At 37.9% G+C, this 19,865-nt stretch overlaps 1 protein-coding gene across 2 annotated transcripts in view; it reads left to right on the plus strand.

Annotated features, from left to right (window-relative positions):
• The first annotated feature begins 1,564 nt into the window (after window positions 1-1,564).
• ADGRL4 (adhesion G protein-coupled receptor L4) overlaps window positions 1,565-19,865 on the plus strand; it is a 136,965-nt gene continuing 118,664 nt past the window's right edge. For both annotated transcript variants that reach the window (XM_055585358.1, XM_055585360.1), the window contains exons 1-2: window positions 1,565-1,720; window positions 3,077-3,226. In XM_055585358.1, the coding sequence (XP_055441333.1) occupies window positions 1,699-1,720; window positions 3,077-3,226 (172 nt within the window). In that variant the 5' untranslated portion in view covers window positions 1,565-1,698. The remainder of the gene's footprint in view (window positions 1,721-3,076; window positions 3,227-19,865) is intronic.

The raw sequence follows: 19,865 nt of genomic DNA on the forward strand, positions 1-19,865 counted from the left end.
AGAGCCAGACATCCTAGAATGGGAAGGCAAGTGGGCCTTAGGAAGTAGCACTAGAAACAAAACTAGTGGAGGTGATGGAATTCCAGTTGAGCTATTTCAAATCCTAAAAGATGATGTTGTGAAAGTGCTGCCCTCAATATGTCTATATATAAGTACATGAATTATTGTGATTTGTGTCATTGTGATTAGTTTTAGTTATTGCCCCACTAGTTTATTAGGCTTCCATAGTGGCTCAGACAGTAATGAATCTGCCTGCTATGCCTTGGGTTTGATTCTGGGTCAGGAAGATCGCCTGGAGAAGGGAATGGCAACCCATTCCAATATTCGTGCCTGGAGATTTCCTAGGACAGAGGAGCCTGGCGGGCTACAGTCCATGGGATCACAAAGAATCGGACAGGACTGAGTGACTAACACTCCGCTAGTTTATTTTGATCTTTTTGGAGTCCAAGGGCCACATCTTGTTCATCTTTGTGAATACAAAGTAGATTCTTAACATGTTTGTTCAATTAAACAGAACGCATATGAAATGTGACAAAGGTGTGGCCAACTGTTAAAAGGTGAAATGACTGGTGTCCGAGACACAAAGATCAGTCATTTCTTTATATTACTTTAGCGAGGTATAATTTACATGTGATAAAATGCACAAATTTTAAGAGATGACTTCTGACAAACCCATGCATTTAGGTAACCACCATACCAATCAAAATGCAGAATATTCCCATTATCTCACATTTCCCTCTGTGCCTCCCTGCAGTCAATCCCACACTCCACTCCAACCTCAAGGAACTACTTATCTGCTTTCTGTTTTACAGATAAGCCTCACCTGACAGTTGTTTAACTTTTACACGAAAACTGTTTCCTTGTTTCAACCTAAATGATCTGAATCTATGTAATCAACTCATATATAATAACATGAAAGGAAAGCCATATATGATGCACCAGGGGTTCAGGAGAGGTGACTGGTGAGCAGAGGGGTAAATTTTAGCTGAAAGTGGAAAAGATCATTTTGTACTTCGTAGACATTTAATTCTTGACACTTGTGTTTTGGGTTTGCTTGGTTTTTACTCATTTTAGACACAAGCCTAACCTGTAGGCAAGATAAGAGTACTTTTTATTCTTCACTATGGAACCCTGAGTTCCCGCAAGGTGCAGACCGAAAGCTGGAAATCCAGGCCCTGTCGTTTGGAGCCAAGTTTCCAGTCCACTTCTAGACGCGCAGTTCTTTAGAGAAAAGTTTTAGTGAAGGGAGGAAAAAAAAAAAAAGACGTGTCCTGGGAATTGAGGTTGTAGGAAGGCGCCCCTGAGATCTAGGCAGTTCTGGAAGTTCTTTTGGGGGTACGCTCCGCAGATATCTGGGGCGCACTGACTTAGAGGTCTGCATCCTGGATTCTGCGCCCGGGGACGGGGCAAAATCCCTCCGCAGACCCCGCGGAGCGCACAGGGTTGGCAGCCCCGCGGCCGGGAGGAGGTCAGGGTGGCGTAGGGGCCAGGTCCGGACATGGCCTGCAGACTCAGCGCTGGACACACGCACTCACACAAAAGAGGCCGGAAAGTGGCGGGAGGAAACGTCCGCGTCACGCGGGCCGTAGCCAGGAGTCTGGCGCGCCCGCCCCGCCGCGTCCCAGGTACTCGGCCCGCTGGTCCCATCGCTCCGCCCGCGCCTCCGCCACCGCCACCGCCACCACCGCGGCGCCGCCAATGAGACTCCTCCCGCTTCTAGGTAAGTGCCGGTGCCCAGCGGCCAGGGCTGCCCGGACCAGCACCTGTAGGGAGTATGGTATTTCTAAGGTGGTACTCACGGGCCAAGTGCATTTCGCCAAGACTCCTGGGAGAACTGAAAAAGCCCTTCCCAGGATGTTTTTCTCCTTGGCCTTTCAACGCTGGAGTTTGATATTCAGTACCCAGGGCCTAAGTCATCTCTTTGTTCCTGCTGACCAAGTCCCCAAAGTCCCAGACTTTGACCTTTCTTCGGATTGTCCCTCAAAAAATCTGGGAACTTCAAACCATTAACACTTGTGAGAGATTTCCTGGCCTTGTTTCAAGGGGGACTGCTGGCCCAGACTTTGAGTTTCTTTAAAATCAACATTTTGAAGATACTGTGCAGAAAAATAATAAATCACATCTTTGAAGCCAAATTAATTCTGGTTTAGACACTATATACAGCCCTATGTGAAGCTGGGATTTATAATTGAATGTTTAAGAATCTCTTGTTACCAGATAAGGCCAATTTATCTCCGATGACAGTTTTCAGAATAATGACTTGCATGATTCATAACTGCCCATCTCAAGTAGGCTTGTCTTGAGAAGGACTAGGACAACAATAAAAAAGGAACGTCCTACGCTTTTCCTTATCTTTTCCTAACAGCCCACAAAATACCATTGCCAACTTTGTTTACAAGAACTCTGAAATAAAGGCTTGTACTCTCTTTATGCTGCATGTTGTTGGTCGTGTTTGAATGGCGTCCCGTTTCTGGAAGCTCAGTCTTTGACAAGTACATTGAGTTGGGTTTTTTTTCCCCCACTAATGGGAGAAAATATAAAATAAACTTTATTATGAAAAAGGCAGAATTTTGAAAGATCTTTAGAACACAGGAAAAAGAAAAAAAAAACATTAATTGCATTTGTCCTCCTGGATGATATGATACGTTGCTTTTCATCTTAAAAATAACACAGATCTGACTTTGAAAAGACCCAGATACTCAGTTCACCTTGATTTCTTTCTGCACAGAGTCATTCCCAGGGTACGGATATTGTTTTACAGTCATGCAACTACCTTTAAAAGTATCTCACCTCTGGGTGAAAGGTCCAATGATGTTAGAATACGGTTTTCTTTATAAAGCCAGGTTAATTATTATGTTTCAGCTTGGTTGAGGTTTACTTGATAAACGTTGAGAATGAAGAAAAGTGTTAATTCCTGCTTGTGTCCTGTTATCTACCTAAATTCTCCTTTAAGAAATTCTCATAAAGTATTTATCTAGATGGGAAAAAAACGAAGCATATTAATGTATATATTGTCTAATTCAACAATGGAAGAAGGTTTTTCTTTTTGAAGAGGTGTATTCTCTACTTTCCTTAGTGGGTTTTTCCACTTTGCTGAATTGTTGCTGCACTCAAAACTGTACCAAGATGCCTTGTCATCCAAAAGCAAAATGTGAAATTCGGAATGGAGGTGAAGCCTGCTATTGCAACACTGGATATTCAGGAAATGGTGTCACAATTTGTGAAGGTAAACAATGTTTATTACCTCTTCTGTTGTGTATTTTAATATTAAGTTCTGATATGACTGCTTTTTTTCTAATCTAGAAATTAAGTTGTCTTACTTTATATTTCATGCTATTGGTAAAAAAAAAAAAAGAAGAAAAAAAGCTTAAGTAACTAAACAATAAATTTGAACTTCACAGATCAAAATTTATACTTGATTATGGATTTTTGGTGTTTCCATGCATATCTTATTGGGTTGGTTAGAAAGTAGTTCCATAAAATGGCATAGAAAAATCTGAATGAACTCTTGGCCAATCCAATAGTTTGGGTAGATTGCCCTTGAACTTAAGCTGGAAAACTAGGTTGCAGAGAGTAAAGTCAATACTTTTAGGGGAAAAAAGCACAGAGAATTCATGAAGACCAGGCTATATCCATATGTGATGCATTTAGAAACCTTCCTTAATACTTGAGTATCTAAATTTGAGAATACCATTAAGAGATTCAAATTTTTTCTCCTGTGTCCTCTAGACATATACCCTGGAGAGAGAGAGAGAGAAAATTTTGAAATATATTCTGTTCTGAAATAGTAGATCTCATTTATGGAACTTTAGGCTAGAGCCCGGAGAAAGAACTCCAGGAAAGTTCCTTCAAGGTTATAATTTAACCTGTTGGCTTGATGAACAGAACACCATCTGATAATCAAATTTAAGTGATTTCATACCTGTGGTCTCCATCATTATCATGCCTCTTCTTTCCTCAGTCTTTACTCAATCTTTATTCTCTCTTTCATTTTTAGTAGAATCTAGTTTAGCTAGGTCAATAGGGCAAAATACTCTGTAGGAGAAAGCAAGAAAAAAAAAAGTTCCAACTTAGATAAATTAGTTTTAAAATATAATTAAATAGTAAGTTCAGATTAGAACTTTGTGGTATTACACTCCTTAATGTATTTAAGATAACATGAACTTTTTCTAATTAAGCCAGCATATTTACATTGTTAATATTGTGTGTTTGCATATAGCATAAACAAGTTGCATCTTATGATTCAATTTGATAGGCTTTTAAAAAGATTAAATATGCAGTATATAGTAAGGCCAGACCTCATCATAATTAGTTTAATGTTTAAAAAATGTGGAGCAAAGCTACAGTTGCTTAATGGTACATTAGATCAGGCATTTCTACTTGTATATACAGCCAGGATTTGTAATTCACTATTATACAAGCACTACAAAACTCTTTCTGTAAATAATCTTGAATTTTTACTGTGTATTTAATTGAATGGCATTATGGCAAGTTGATAGTTGAGTGACCTTCAAAATATGGCATCAGACATATTAGTGTGTTTTTCCACTAATCATTGCAAATTGTACCAGAGTACTTTATAAGCAGTGTTGCCTTTTTGTTCTTTAGATACTTTTCAACTATCATGATTACCATCATTAACATCAGTAATTTTTCACAATTTGGGCCCTCATCAGTCAACCAGTTCATAATCGTGTTTTTAATGATTTCTTTTGAAAACATGTCTTCCATTATCCAATGCAGTTGTTTTTTCCTCCTGAAGCCAGCTGAAGGGGAGAAAATATTTTCCATTGAAAAATAAAAATATATCAAGACCTTTGGCACTGCACTTCATTTTTAAACAGAACACAGTTTTTAATGGGGATTTTTTTCTTTTAAAATTCTTAAATTCCCTTTTTATTTAAAGAATGGTACATATTTACTTGTGTTGATATTCACTATTTGAGGTTTATAATATCCTCTTAAATTGTTCAATCAGTGACTTTAATCTTTTTCACCTTTTATTAATTTACTGACAGATTTAACACTTTTTTTCAGTAAATACATTTACTCTGATTTTTGGAATTAAAACATTTTTAACTTCTGAATCGTCTAGGTTATATTTTGGGCATGAATAATCTTGTTGCCTTTTTCTCATCTCTAAAGAGCTTCTCATTTTTCCTTATTTTTCTCTAAGATTGTTAGTAGACCACTATGAAATCACTGGAAAGAATTTTTGTTACAGAGGATGCCTACATTTTGAGCAATTAAAATTGTTGTTTCTTGGCATTATAAATATCATCTTCATTCCCTGATAGCTCAGTTGGTAAAGAATATGCCTGCAAAGCAGGAGACCCCAGTTTGATTCCTGGGTTGTAAAGATTCCCTGGAGAAGGGATAGTCTACCCACTCCAGTATTCTTGGGCTTCCCTTGTGGCTCAGCTGGTAAAGAATCCGCCTGCAATGCTGGAGACCTGGGTTGGTTCCCTGGGTTGGAAAGATCCCCTGGAGAAGGGAAAGGCTACCCACTCCAGTTTTCTGGCCTGGAGAATTCCATGGATTGTATACTCCATGAGATCACAAAGAATCGGACACAACTGATTTTCACTTTCATTATCTTTATAAAATTTGTCTCCCTCAAAGACCTCCCAAATAAATATCATGATAATAACCCAACCTTACTAAATGTATTCTGTTCCAAAAGCTAGTTTTGAGTAAGTTATTTAGACTTTGGATTACACAGTCCCATAGAAACTAGTCTTAATAGTAGTGATTTTGCCTCATTAATTATCTTTTTTATTAAATAAGTACTTACTATATTCATCATCATTATCATTATCACCATCATCATTAGGATAGTTAATATCTACTATGCACTTAGTCCACTATATTAATTAGCATAACACCTTCATCCATTATTATTCCCATTTTATCTACAAGGAAATAGAGTCTTAAGAAGTTTAAGTGAAAATCTCAAGTGACGCAACAAATAAGTAGAGGAGCCAAGATTTGAACCCAAGGCTGTCTCATCCCAGTGCCTGTATTATTACTCACTGTGTTTGACCATAAGGCCTCTGCTTATCAGATACTGCTCTGCCCTTGAGTTAAAATTATAAATATGAAATTGACCTTGATTTCTAGTATATCTGAGGTCAGTCACAGAAGTATATTAATAATTTGACACAATGTTATAAAAGGTATTAGAAGAGGTAAATTTGAAATGTATAATCAACTACAAGGAACTTTGCGAGTGGAGGTGACATTTACACTCAGAATTGAGAATAAATTTGTTTTATTAAGATCAACTTAATAAAGATAGACTTATTAAGGTGACCTTCCCTGCTGACTCAGTGCTAAAGAATCTGCCTGCAATGCAGGAGACCCAGGTTCGATCCCTGGATCGGGACGATCTCCCGGAGAAGGATATGGCAACCCATTCCAGTATTCTTGCCTGGAGAATTCCATGGACAGAGGAGCCTGATCGGCTACAGTCCATAGGGTCACAAGGAGTAGAACATGACTGAGCAACTAACACACACATTAAGATCAACAAAGTGACAAAGAGAAGTCAGGCAAAGGAATCAGCAGTACCAAAGGCCTAGAAGTTGAACATGTGTTTTGTTTGCTTGTTTGTTTGTTTTAAGGAGCTCCAATTATTTCATGCTGACTATATATCACAATATATATTAGTTGAGGGGTCAGTGGAAATGAAGTCAAGATGTCAAAGGTATGGACTTTGTTCTGTTAACCAAAAAAGAACCACTGGTAGATATTAAGTAGCTGAATTACAATGATAAGACTGTTGATATTAGAAAGATGACTCCCTTAGGTAAAGTAAGAATGGATTAGTGTGGGTCAGCCCACAAAAGGCCATTTACCCAACCTGTAAAACCAATAATACTTTATTTGTACAGTTCATTGTAGTTTATACTGCTTCTACCCAGTATATCTTTAATTCTTATATCAAGCTTTTGAAATATAAACTACAGATGCTGTCTTTACTGACAAACACCAATATAACTGGTTATAGCTATTATTAGCTTCTGTTGAGCTCCATGCTACAGCCTTTACATATGCGACAAGTAGGACTCTGAAAGCTTAAGTGAGTTTTCCAGGATCCCAAGGCTAATGTGGTAAACCTAGGACTCAAATTCTGGAATCTCAGCCTTCTCTAGATTACCAGAAATGTCAGTGTATTACCAGTCACCTGACATAATCCAGGCAGTACAGATTTTTAAATCAAATTGTTAGAACAGTATAATTTTAACCAGAGTTTATTTATTACCACTTTATTGAAGTATTCATGATAATTTATTTACACACTTATCTTTATGCTGACATGTAAGTACATTTTAAGATAGGAGGTGAAAAAGATTGTGTAGAAATTTTGGGGTATGTTTAAAGGCTATTAAAATGTTTGATATTTAACTCTAAAATGTAGGTGATTTTAATTCTCTAAATATATATTATGATTACTATTCCTTATGGTTCTCAGTACATTTTTGGTTACCTTCCGGTGCACTGCTACTGCTGCTAAGTCGCTTCAGTCGTGTCCAACTCTGTGCGACCCCTAGATGGCAGCCCACCAGGCTTCCCCGTCCCTGGGATTCTCCAGGCAAGAACACTGGAGTGGGTTGCCATTTTCCTTCTCCAGTGCATGAAAGTGAAAAGTGAAAGTGAAGTTGCTTAGTTGTGTCCAACTCTAGCGACCACATGACTGCAGCCTACCAGGCTCCTCCGTCCATGGGATTTTCTAGGCAAAAGTACTGGAGTAGGGTGCCATTGCCTTCTCCATTCTAGTGACAGTAGTTTACAAATATAGGAAGTTAAAGATCCCTCCTGTCCCAGGTAATGATGCTATAAAAGGGAAGAAGGTAGGGAATGGCTGAAATAATCTTTGGGTACACCTAAAACACTATTGCTTGAGTTGGAATAAACTGAGCTGTGAGAAGCAAGAAGCAGGAGCAAGGTGGAGGATGCAGTTCAGTACATGTTTAGGTAAGAGGATGGGGTTGGGGTAAGAAAATAGTCTCCACTCTCTTATCAGCTCACTAAGTGGTGCAATATTTTTGGAAGTTTCGTGTAGTCAGAATGTGTAGGAGGAAAACACTTGCCCCAGGTAGGAAGAGGAAGGGTCAGGAAGGATGTAATTGACTGCTTGTATGCATGTATAAAACTTTTTCACAGCTCGAGACATGCTATTATGAACCACATCACAGGCACTTTACAGAAAATAATGAAGTGTGGTGCCTGACTCAAGGAGACACACTGTATGATTAAAAAGTAGTTTTTCATTATTATCTAATAACCATATGTATGCTTGTAAAATTCAACTGGAAGAATATCATAATGAACTAGAGAGCAGTATCAGGCTGGTAAAGGTAGAAAGAACAGTGTGACAATAGCTATCTAAGGGCAGAATGTGGGAAAAATATTAATTAAAATAATCCACTAACATGAATCTGCCCAGGATAAAATAGAAGTGCTGAGAACATGTAATTGCTTCCATAACAATTTTTTTTTTCAGTAATAAAGAGGAGGCTCATCAAAATAGGCAAAGCAACAGTCATCAAAACAGATACAAAGCATGCAAAATGTATATGTTGTACACATGCACATCGGTTAACACAATTAGGTGTACTCTATGTCCTACAAATAATAACAGTAGTTATTAATATTTAATGAAGTAATAATGTCTGTAACAGAAATGTGACCAGAAAAATAACTCTTCTTTGCTCACATTTCAATGATATTTCATATTTAATAATGATACATGCACATAGTCATGGCTCTATGATGTGTATATATATATACACACATATATCTTTTGCCTTTTATGAGGTATAATTATATTATGTATGTAAGCAATGTTTAAGAACAAACATGCTGAACAAGCTAATGGGTGTCATTCATTTCTCACCCAAGTAAATATCATTGTAAGAAGGTTCGTTTATGAAAATGATGCTATCGGTGCTCAAAACTGTTCTCAGACTTTTATTTATAATTTATATATATGACATAAATTGAATTTAAATTATTCAAATATATATTTATTTTTTGCCTATCCTCGATGGCAGTGAGAGTTTGAGAGGGAATGAGATTTTTGAGAGGGATTTTGAGGCAGTGAGATTTTGTTTAATTTTCAGAAACAGCTAAGAGAAACTTTTAGCCAAATCTGATGGGTAAAGTAGAAGATTAATTGCCAAAATGGTGTTAAGAAAATGGTGTGTTGTTATAAGTTAATATGAGGTGAAATATTTTTCATGAGTAGCATGAAATGAAGACTTTTGATTTTGAAATATTTTGATATTGCATGTAATAATTGCAAGATCTCTGTGAATAAATATACTGACATTCAAGTTGTTAATTATCATAAGGATGCCTATGTTCTGTTATTTGTTTAAATATAGATATATCATATTCATGCATTCAATTCATAAATATTATCTGTTCTTTACGAATATAATTCCAAAGGGCATTGTTAATATCTCTAGTTCTAAATGTAACAAAGATAAGCCAAATACATTGATGAACTAGATTCTGTATCAACTTATTTAAAAATTTTTTCACTGATACAAATATTTTATAAAATAAACATTACAATATAGGACAAAATGTCATAAAATGTGTCAGCGCATTTTTGGGGAAACAGAGCAAGCATTTTCATATATGATAAAGCATCATCATTACCTTTAAAATGACTGAGAAAAAGCAAAATGATTTACTCATTCCAGCAGTTGGAATATTCATTTTGTCCCTGTCATTTTTGAAACTTTTTGTAGTTTTGTAAGTTTAAAAATTGGTACCCATAATAATTTAATATACCAACATTCTAGTTCTCTTAGCAAAAAAGATGGTCTATCAGTTTAGTTTTGCCATGATGAGGCAAATTAAAAAGTCTGGCTACCTGAGTATTTATTAAGTCAGTTTGGAACAAAAACAAAGAAAATTAATCTTTAAAATATACCCATATTTGCCTTCTGTGGAGTTACAAACCCAGAAAGTACAGTGGATCAAAACTGCCTGATCAGTTTCCACTAGAGAAGTGATTTTTCACAGCAGATTCTGAATCTTGTGTTTTTTTGTCTTAAGGCTGCAAATGGGTATCTTTTGAATATTTGATTTTCATTTCTCGTCTGGCATAATCGGCACTTCCGGTAGTTCATCTGCAACTTTTCTTATCCTTTTATATTTATTATTTGTAGCTCGGTAAAGAATCTGCCTGCACTGCAGGTGATCCGTGTTCAATTCCTGGGTCAGGAAGATCCCCTGGAGATGGAAATGGCAGGCTACAGTCCATGGGGTCACAAGGGTCAGACACGACTTAGTGACTAAACCACCACCCCCACCACCTTTTGTGATATTGGAGCTTAGGAGTAGAGAATTCAGTAGCAGCCAGTGCCAGCATTTTCTTTCATTTCTTCCTTTCTCTTTCTCTTTTTCCCCCCTCTTTGTCCCCCTTCTCTACCTTCCTCTCTTTCCTTTTCTCCAGTCCTTGGAAGGAGGTGTCTTATGATTTTTGTCATTGTTCAGTCACCCAGTCATGTCCAACTCTTTGTGATCCCATGGACTGCAGCACACCAGGCCTCCCTGTCCCTCACCATTTCCCAAAGTTTGCACAAGGTCATGTCCATTGTCATCCTTCTATGCCCTCTTTTCCTTCTACCCTCAATCTTTCCCAGCATCAGGGACTTTTCCAGTGAGTCAGCTATTTGTATCAGAGGACCAAAATACTGGAGTTTCAGCTTCAGCATCAGTCATTCCACTGAGTATTCAGAGTTGATCTCCCTTAAGATTGACTGGTTTAATCTCCTTGCTGTACAAGGAACTCTCAGGAGTCTTCTCCAGCACCACAGTTTGAAGGTATCAATTCTTTGGTGCTACATCTTCTTTATGGTCCAGTTCACACAACTGTACGTTACCATTAGGAAGACCTAACCTTGACTATACAAACCTTTGTCAGCAGAAGAATGTCTCCGCTTTTCAGCACACTGTCTAGGTTTGTCATTGTTTTCCAGACAAGAAGCAAACGTCTTCTTATTTCATGGCTGCAGTCACCATCTGCAGTGATTTTAGAGCCCAAAGAAGAGGAAATATGTTACTGCTTCCACCTTTGTTCCTTCTATTTGCCATGCAGTAATGGGGCCGGGTGCCATGATCTTCGTTTTTGTAATATTCACTTTTAAGCCAGCTCTTTCACTGTCCTCCTTCACACTCATCAAGAGGCTCTTTAGTTTCTCCGCTTCCTACCATTAGAGTGGTATCATCTGCATATCTGAGGTTGTTGATGTTTCTCCCGCCTGTCTTGATTCCAGCCTGTAAGTCATCCAGTCTGGCATTTCTCATGATGCACTCAGTGTATAGATTAAACAAACAGGGTGACAGCAGACAGCCCTGAAGTACTCCTTTCTTGATATTGAACCAGTCGTTTGTTCCATACAGAGTTCCAACTGTTGCTTCTTAACCTGCATACAGGTTTCTCAGAAGAAAGGTAAGATGGTCTGGTATTCCCATCTCTTTAAGCGTTTTCCATAGTTTATTATGATCCACACAGTCAAAGGCTTTGGCATAGTCGATGAAACGGGTAGATGTTTTTCTGGAATTCCCTAGCTCTCTATGATCCATTACATGTTGGCAGTTTGATCTCTGGTATGTCTTTTAAGTAATATTTAAAGAATATTTGAAGATTTAGAAATCTATGTCTCAATAATATTACATCCACATTTTCTTTCAAATGTAAAATACTACTAAAAATTTTTCAGGAAGTAAATTTTTTGTAAAACAAATGTATTTTTATACACTCCAAAGGAATTTCTTAGGAAATGAATAATAATGCAAAATTGAAAATGTGTGAACTCTAATGTGCTTCTAGATAGCTGTGTAACAAGTTTTTTTTTTAAATGAGGTGCCTATTTCCTTGTGACTTCTTGTACTAAATGGAAAATGTAGCCTATTATAAAATGATGGTCTAAATTAACCCAAGCCTTAAATTCCAGGATGCATGCTTTCTGTGAACTTCATCCAAATAAATAAAACACCTTTGCCAATTTCAGAAATTCTTTTCCTTTTAACTAGAAGTATGACCTCTTTCATCTGTTGTCAAGTAAGGTTACACAATACAGAAAACAACTCAAGCACAATAATTAGGTAGAATGTCCTCAGAACATCCAGTCTATAAGATTACAAATTCTTTTACCATATAAAAAGAGAAAAATAAAGGAATAAGCCATTATAAAAACTTTAAGCTAATATTTTATTTTTAAAAAGAGAAGGAAAAAAGGACTTGTGTCATTTGAGTTTTGCTGATCAACTCCACAGTTTTAAATCTGAAAAGTTCTCTAGTCTAATTTGACAGTGTCATTTTTCAGGAATCATTTTTCTAAGTCATCCTGTTTTCATGTTTATCTCATAGGACAATTATGAGAATGAATGAGATACAAACTAAGAAGTAATCTGAGACCTTAAAGAAGAGTTTAACATGGATATATGATTTTGGATTTTCCCAACCAATTTATAATGAAATATGAAAATGTTTCTTCATATAGAAGACTCATTTGTTTTTAATTACTTTTTAATCAGTATTAGCTAGATGGATTCATTGCATATTTAGAATCAGAAAAGTAATATCAGATAACTAATGGCACAGAGAATTAAACAGAAATAGTAAAAATCAACATAGAACTTCTGAGTTTGAATATTAGTAATCAAAAAGACTTATTCAAATTTCTATGTTGAATCAATCCTAGATAATACTTACTATCTGAGTTAACATTATCAAAGTATCGACTTTTTTTCCCAAGTGAAGACTATCATTTTCTTTTTTCTTACTGCAGGTCAAAATGTTGATTCTTCATATGTATTTTATATATTTTTATTTATATATATATATATATATCAGTTCAGTTCAGTCACTCAATCATGTCCAACTCTTTGTGACCCCATGAACTGCAGCACACCAGGCCTCCCTGTCCATCACCGACTCCTGGAGTCCACCCAAATTCATGTCCATTGAGTCGGTGCTGCCATCCAATCATCTCATCCTCTGTCGTCCCCTTCTCCTCCTGCCCTCAATCTTTCCCAACATCAGGGTCTTTTCAAATGAGTCAGCTCTTAAGTATTGGAGTTTCAGCTTCAGCATCTGTCCTTCCAATGAACACCCAGGAGTGATCTCCTTTAGGATGGACTGGCTGGATCTCCTTGCAGTCCAAGGGATTCTCAAGAGTCTTCTCCAACACCACAGTTCAAAAGCATCAATTCTTCGGCGCTCAGCTTTCTTTATAGTCCCACTCTGACATCCATACATGACTACTGGAAAAACAATAGCCTTGACTAGATGGACCTTTGTTGACAAAGTAATGTCTCTGCTTTTCAATATGCTGTCTAGGTTCGTCATAACTTTCCTTCCACGGAGTAAGCGTCTTTTAATTTTATGACTGCAGTCACCATCTGCAGTGATTTTGGAGCCCCTCAAAATACAGTCAGCCAGTTTCCCCATCTATTTGCCATGAAGTGATGGGACTGGATGCCATGATCTTAGTTTTCTGAATGTTGAGCTTTAAGCCAACTTTTTCACTCTCCTCTTTCACTTTCATCAAGAGGCTCTTTAGTAGTTCTTCACTTTCTACCATAAGGGTGGTGTCATCTGTATATCTGAGGTTATTGATATTTCTCCTGGCAGTTTTGACTCCAGTTTGTGCTTCTTCCAGCCCAGCGTTTCTTATGATGTACTCTGCATATAAGTTAAATAAGCAGGGTAGTTATCTGTGAAATAATTCCTTCTTAGTGTAGTCATGGCTGAGTGGTTAAGGAGAAATCCTCTGGGGTCTCCCCGTGCAGGTTTGAATCCTACGTGGTAGTTACCAGTGAAAAATATATATATATATATATATATATTTATATATATATATATTTATATATATATATATATATATATTTATATACACACACACACACACACACACACTGACTTACTGACTTCCTAGGTGGCTCAGCCATAATGTGTCCACCTTCCAATTCAGGAGACACAGGAGACTGAGTTCAATCCCTGGGTTGAGAAGATTCTCTGGAGGAGTAAATGGCAACCCACTCCAGTATTCTTGCCTGGAGAATCCCATGGACAGAGGAGCATGGCAGGCTACATTTCATAGGGTCACAAAGAGTCAGATACTCAGAGAGCAACTGAGCATGTGCACACATGCACACACACACACACACACACACACACACACACACATGCTCTTATAATATGTGCTACTGATGATAAAGCATCAACAGCAATAAAATTAGATCAGTTTTCATTTTTTGCATGCTAAGTGAAGAAGGCAGTTCTACCATCTTATACTTTCTGTTCAATTATATCTTTAGGAAATGCTAGGAAATTTAAGGTGGCTCAGACAATGAAGAATCCACATGCAATGAAGGAGACCTGGGTTTGATACCTGGGTTAAGAAGAGATCTTTGAGAAGGGCATAGTAACCCACTCCTGTATTCTTGCCTCCATGGACAGAGGAGCCTGATGGGCCATAGTCCATGGGGTCACAAAGGGTCAGACACTACTGAGTGACTGAGCACCGCAGAAGAAATTTAAAGGGCTTTGCAGGTGGTGCTGGTGGTAAAGAAACTGTCTGCCAGTGCAGGAGACATAAGAGATAGGAGTTTGATACCTGGTTTGGGAAGATCCCCTGGTGAGGGAAACAGCAACCCACTCCCGAATTCTTGCCTGGAGAATCCCATGGACATAGGAGCCTGGCAGACTACTGTCCATAGGGTCACAAAGAGTTGGACATGATTGGAGCAACTTAGTACACATACACACAGGAAATTTAAATTAAGTGAAAATTGTACTCTAGATGTGGGATTTTCATATATTGTAAACCTCTTTTGCTTTTCAAGAAAATATTAGTATAAAGAACAAAGAAATTTGGAGTTAGCACCTTTAACATCACAAAGTGACTCACTGAGTCTCAATTTTTTTCTTTTGTTTATTATAGTTCCCTATTTGTCAGTATTTTTAAATTGCCAAGTTCATTTTGCAAAATTGATATTTCTTTTGTTCTTGAAATGTCAATTTTCTACAGTCCCAGTTTTAATAAGGCACCAGCATACATTATAGCCAAATCCCAGTCATTTGGAAGCAAATTAACCAGATTATCCATTTTCCCATTATTTCTCTTCTTCCTTATTTGGTCTCTTTAGTGCTTAAATAAGTAACTTCAGATTTACAGCTTATTCACAAAAAGCGTAATAATACTGATGTTAATTTGAATGGTTTCTCTGAGCTACCTTATATTCTAAGCACTTTACATGAATTTATAAATTTAATCTTCATAACCACTCTGAAATAAAAGCTCATATTATCCTCAATTTATAGATTAAGTAATTTTCCCAGAGGAAACACATTCAAACAGTCGCCTCTTATGATCCTCAAACTACTATGTGAGGTAAATCTGCAAATAATGAAATTGAATCTCATTAATAAAAAATGAATTATTGTGGTTCTTCCCCTCCCACCTTGATTCTGATTTTTTTTTCCACTACATTATCAAAACAACTGATAATAAAAAAAAAATGTGTGGGGTATATATTTATGACACTTTAGGAATAAGTGCAGGGAAGTTAAAACTATTTACAGGCTTTAATGCTGCTGCTGCCGCTGCTGCCAAGTCGCTTCAGTCGTGTCCGACTCCGTGTGACCCCATAGATGGCAGCCCACCAGGTTCCCCCGTCCCTGCGTTTTTCCAGGCAAGAACACTGGAGTGGGTTGCCATTTCCTTCTCCAATGCATGAAAGTGAAAAGTGAAAGTGAAGTCGCTCAGTCGTGTCCAACCCCTCACGACCCCATGGACTGCAGCCCACCAGGCCCCTCCGTCCATGGGATTTTCCAGGCAAGAGTACTAATATTTTGATGAAATTCATAGACCAGGAACAGTTATTTTACTCCTGTTTATCTATGTCTCCAAAGCCCAGTAAATTGACAATAAAATCAATGAAATCAGAGAGGATTCATGAGAAGTCTACAAATTAAGAGCAAACTCTCAAAGCAGAATCTTGTGCTACAAGTGGGATAGTTCAGTGTACACAGAGCAGGCTTCAGTGAAGATGGTGTCTTTTCCCTGTGGTGGTCATATTCTTTCTCTTGCTCAGAAAGGGAGTAGAAACTTAAGTAATTGGTTGACATTGTTTTCCTAAGGCTCTGCAGATTGGTCTCTTTCCCACTGGTGTTTGCTCCCAAATGAAGCCAAGAAAATACTCTCAAAGAAAACTTTGTCATCTGCCTGCCATCACTGAAGTTGAAAATTAATGCCATCTTTCTGCCCATTCCCCACCTATGCTAACTGGAACAATGCTGGAAACTTCCTATGGCACACACACATATACAGGAAACTCAGAACTCTTGTGCTAAAGAATTTGTAATTGTCTGGCAGACAAAATGTAGGCCAAAATACCTGTGATAATCAACATTGTTCTTTAGTTATAAACATGACGGTCATTTAAGGATAACCAATCATTGGAGAAAAGCCAAAAATACAAACACAAAGATGAATAAACAGAACATCTGGCCTAAGAAAGATACTTTCTAAGAGAGGAATGAGGTTGAAGGAAAAATTCCAGTTGATACCCTCAAAGAGATTCTTAGAAAGTTTACATCCAAACAAACCAAATAAGATATGCTTCTGTGTATGAAAAAGCTATCATACCACACAACATACTTTCTTCCTTAGTGTATTCTGTAACCTTTGTGCTACTCAGTTCCTTGTGCTTTGTTTTTCCTTTTATTCATCTCCTTTTGTAGCAATCCCTCAAGACAATAAGCTGGTAAAATTGTCAGTAATGCAAGCAATTCTGAAAATCAGAAGATTGAGACTAAAGTCTCTATTCTTGGGTTTTCTCTCCTATAGAAATGATCACACATAGAACAGGGAAGCTACAAATTTCAAATTTGCTTACACATCAGTGGAGGATACCTGTGGACTGCATAAGTCAAAATATTCTTAAATTCATCAGCTCAATATAATCTGCCTTTTTATAATAACCCACTTTCATCACCTTGCTACATCTCTCCCAAATCCCTTCCCTGCTTTATCTTAAAGGTGAAACAGGGTAGTCAGTATGTTTTTCTGACCCAAATTCCATGACCTACTGGTGAATTTTCACATTGTGATATCACTATTATTGGTATAGAGCCCATACCTGGTACCTAAGAAAAGTGCTGCTGCTGCTGCTAAGTCACTTCAGTGGTGTCCGACTCTGTGAGACCCCATAGACGGCAGCCCACCAGGCTCCTCCGTCCCTGGCAAGAATACTGGAGTGGGTTGCCATTTCCTTCTCCTAGCATTGTTGTTGAAAAGCCCCTGCTCCATTTAATTAAACTCAAGATTTATTTTTGATTCACTTATAGCTTCTGTGGTTATGATACTGCAATTATATGCAGTTTCCAACCTATGTTGTTTGTTTTCCTGGAGTGATTTCCTGAATTCACTGGCTAATATACTTGATCAGTTCAGTTCAGTCGCTCAGTCGTGTCCGACTCTTTGCAACCCCATGAATCGCAGCACTCCAGGCCTCCCTGTCCATCACCAACTCCCGGAGTTCACCAGACTCACATCCATCGAGTCAGTGATGCCATCCAGCCATCTCATCCTCTGTCGTCCCCTTCTCCTCCTGCCCCTAATCCCTTCCAGCATCAGAGTCTTTTCCAATGAGTCAACTCGTCGCATGAGGTGGCCAAAGTATTGGAGTTTCAGCTTCAGCATCATTCCCCTCAAAGAAATCCCAGGGCTGATCTCCTTCAGAATGGACTGGTTGGATCTCCTTGCAGTCCAAGGGATTCTCAAGAGTCTTCTCCAACACTACAGTTCAAAAGCATCAATTCTTCAGCGCTCAGCCTTCTTCACAGTCCAACTCTCACATCCATACATGACCTCAGGAAAAACCATAGCCTTGATCTGATGGACCTTTGTTGGCAAAGTAATGTCTCTGCTTTTGAATATGCTATCTAGGTTGGTCATAACTTTCCTTCCAAGGAATAAGTGTCTTTTAATTTCATGGCTGCAGTCACCATCTGCAGTGATTTTGGAGCCCCCAAAAATAAAGTCTGACACTGTTTCCACTGTTTCCCCATCTATTTGCCATGAAGTGATGGGACCAGATGCCATGATCTTCGTTTTCTGAATGTTGAGCTTTAAGCCAACTTTTTCACTCTCCTCTTTCACTTTCATCATAGTTACTACCAAAAAAATCTATTTTTCTGCTCCAATGAAATATATTTATCTTCTGATCTATATTATTCCCAGATTAAGGCAATAATATACAATAGAGAGGAGCAGAAAAATAATATTCAGAGACTGAAAAACTAAAAGGCAAAGATGGAAACTATGAGAACAAAACTGAGAAACCAAACAGAGAACCTAATACCCCTCCAATCAAAGTCTTTTTGAAGAGGGGTCAGGCAAGATTTAGCAAAAGAAATCACAAAAGATACAAGACAATTTCCCAAAGCTTAAGAAACACAGAAGTCTTCATTTAAAGAATCCTCCAATATTCACCTGTCTTTTACATAATATGTTTGTGCCTTACATTTCAGCTTTTGTTTAAGGAATACCTCTACTGATATCTTGCTGTAAAAGAGGAATATAGTTTACTTTATGATCTGTCATTTTTATTTATACATTCAAGATGTTTATTACCTTTATGCACCTAAATAATAGAATATGTAGGCTCCTTCATTCATATAGCATAGTTGAAAACCTACTCAAATTATAGTGACAAAAAGTGCTTTTCAAAAAAACATTTGAGTGACTCTTGCATTCGGGAGAGTGAGGAGAGGCCAAGCAGCCAAGATTCATCCATGACCACTACAAGAAGATTCTCTGTCAGTCCTTTAGGCCGCCATTTCTATATTCATCTACTTTCACTTAACTTCTACTTCATTTAAGCCCTTTTCCGATACTAATTATAGCTTAAGAGAGGCAGGGTATGTTTTAGAAATCCTGCAGTATTACCCTGTCATCTTAAAAATAAAATAATTACACTCCGAAGTTTTCTCTTCCAGGTTTCCATTATTCAGTTCAATTCAGTTCAGTCACTCAGTCGTGTCTGACTCTTTGTGACCCCATGGACTGCAGCACGCCAGGCCTCCCTGTCCATCACCAACTCCTGGAGTTTACTCAAACTCATGTCCATTGAGTCGGTGATGCCATCCAACCATCTCATCCTCTGCTGTCCCCTTCTCCTCCCGCCTTCAATCTTTCCCAGCATCAGAGTCTTTTCAAATGAGTCAGTTCTTCGCATCAGGTGGCCAAAGTATTCCATTATTAGATCCTTTTTTATATCCTTATTACTAAGACGCAGCCTCATAACTTGACCCCTCCTAGTACGTCATGCCCTAGTAACTAGATTCTTTGATAATATATTCTCATATAACTGTGCCAAGATATCTAAGGTCTCTCTTATTATTTATATGGACTAGTATATAGAATCTGCCTGCAGTGTGAGAGACCTGGGTTCTATCCCTGGGTTGGGAAGGTCCTCTGGAGAAGGGGAATGGCCACCCACTCCAGTATTCTTGCCTGGAGAATTCCATGGACAGAGGAGCCTTTCAGGCCCCAGTCCATGGAGTACAGAAAGAGTCAGACATGATGAAACAACTTTCACTTCACACATGTGTGCGCACGCATGTGTGTGCGTACACATACACACACACATATAGACACACACACACACACACACACACACACTAGTCCTGTTCAACTGAGACTCTTATGATAATGGTTGTTAATGTCTCAGCTTTAAAATTCTGTTTCTGTTATGAGACTTTTATTTGAACTTTAGTCAATTTAAATTTCATCTTTTTTAGTAACTAATGGATTTTCAGCTCAGTTTGGAAC

Source organism: Bubalus kerabau, chromosome 6 (genome assembly GCF_029407905.1).
Source record: "Bubalus kerabau isolate K-KA32 ecotype Philippines breed swamp buffalo chromosome 6, PCC_UOA_SB_1v2, whole genome shotgun sequence".
NCBI classification, from domain to species: Eukaryota; Metazoa; Chordata; class Mammalia; order Artiodactyla; family Bovidae; genus Bubalus; species Bubalus kerabau.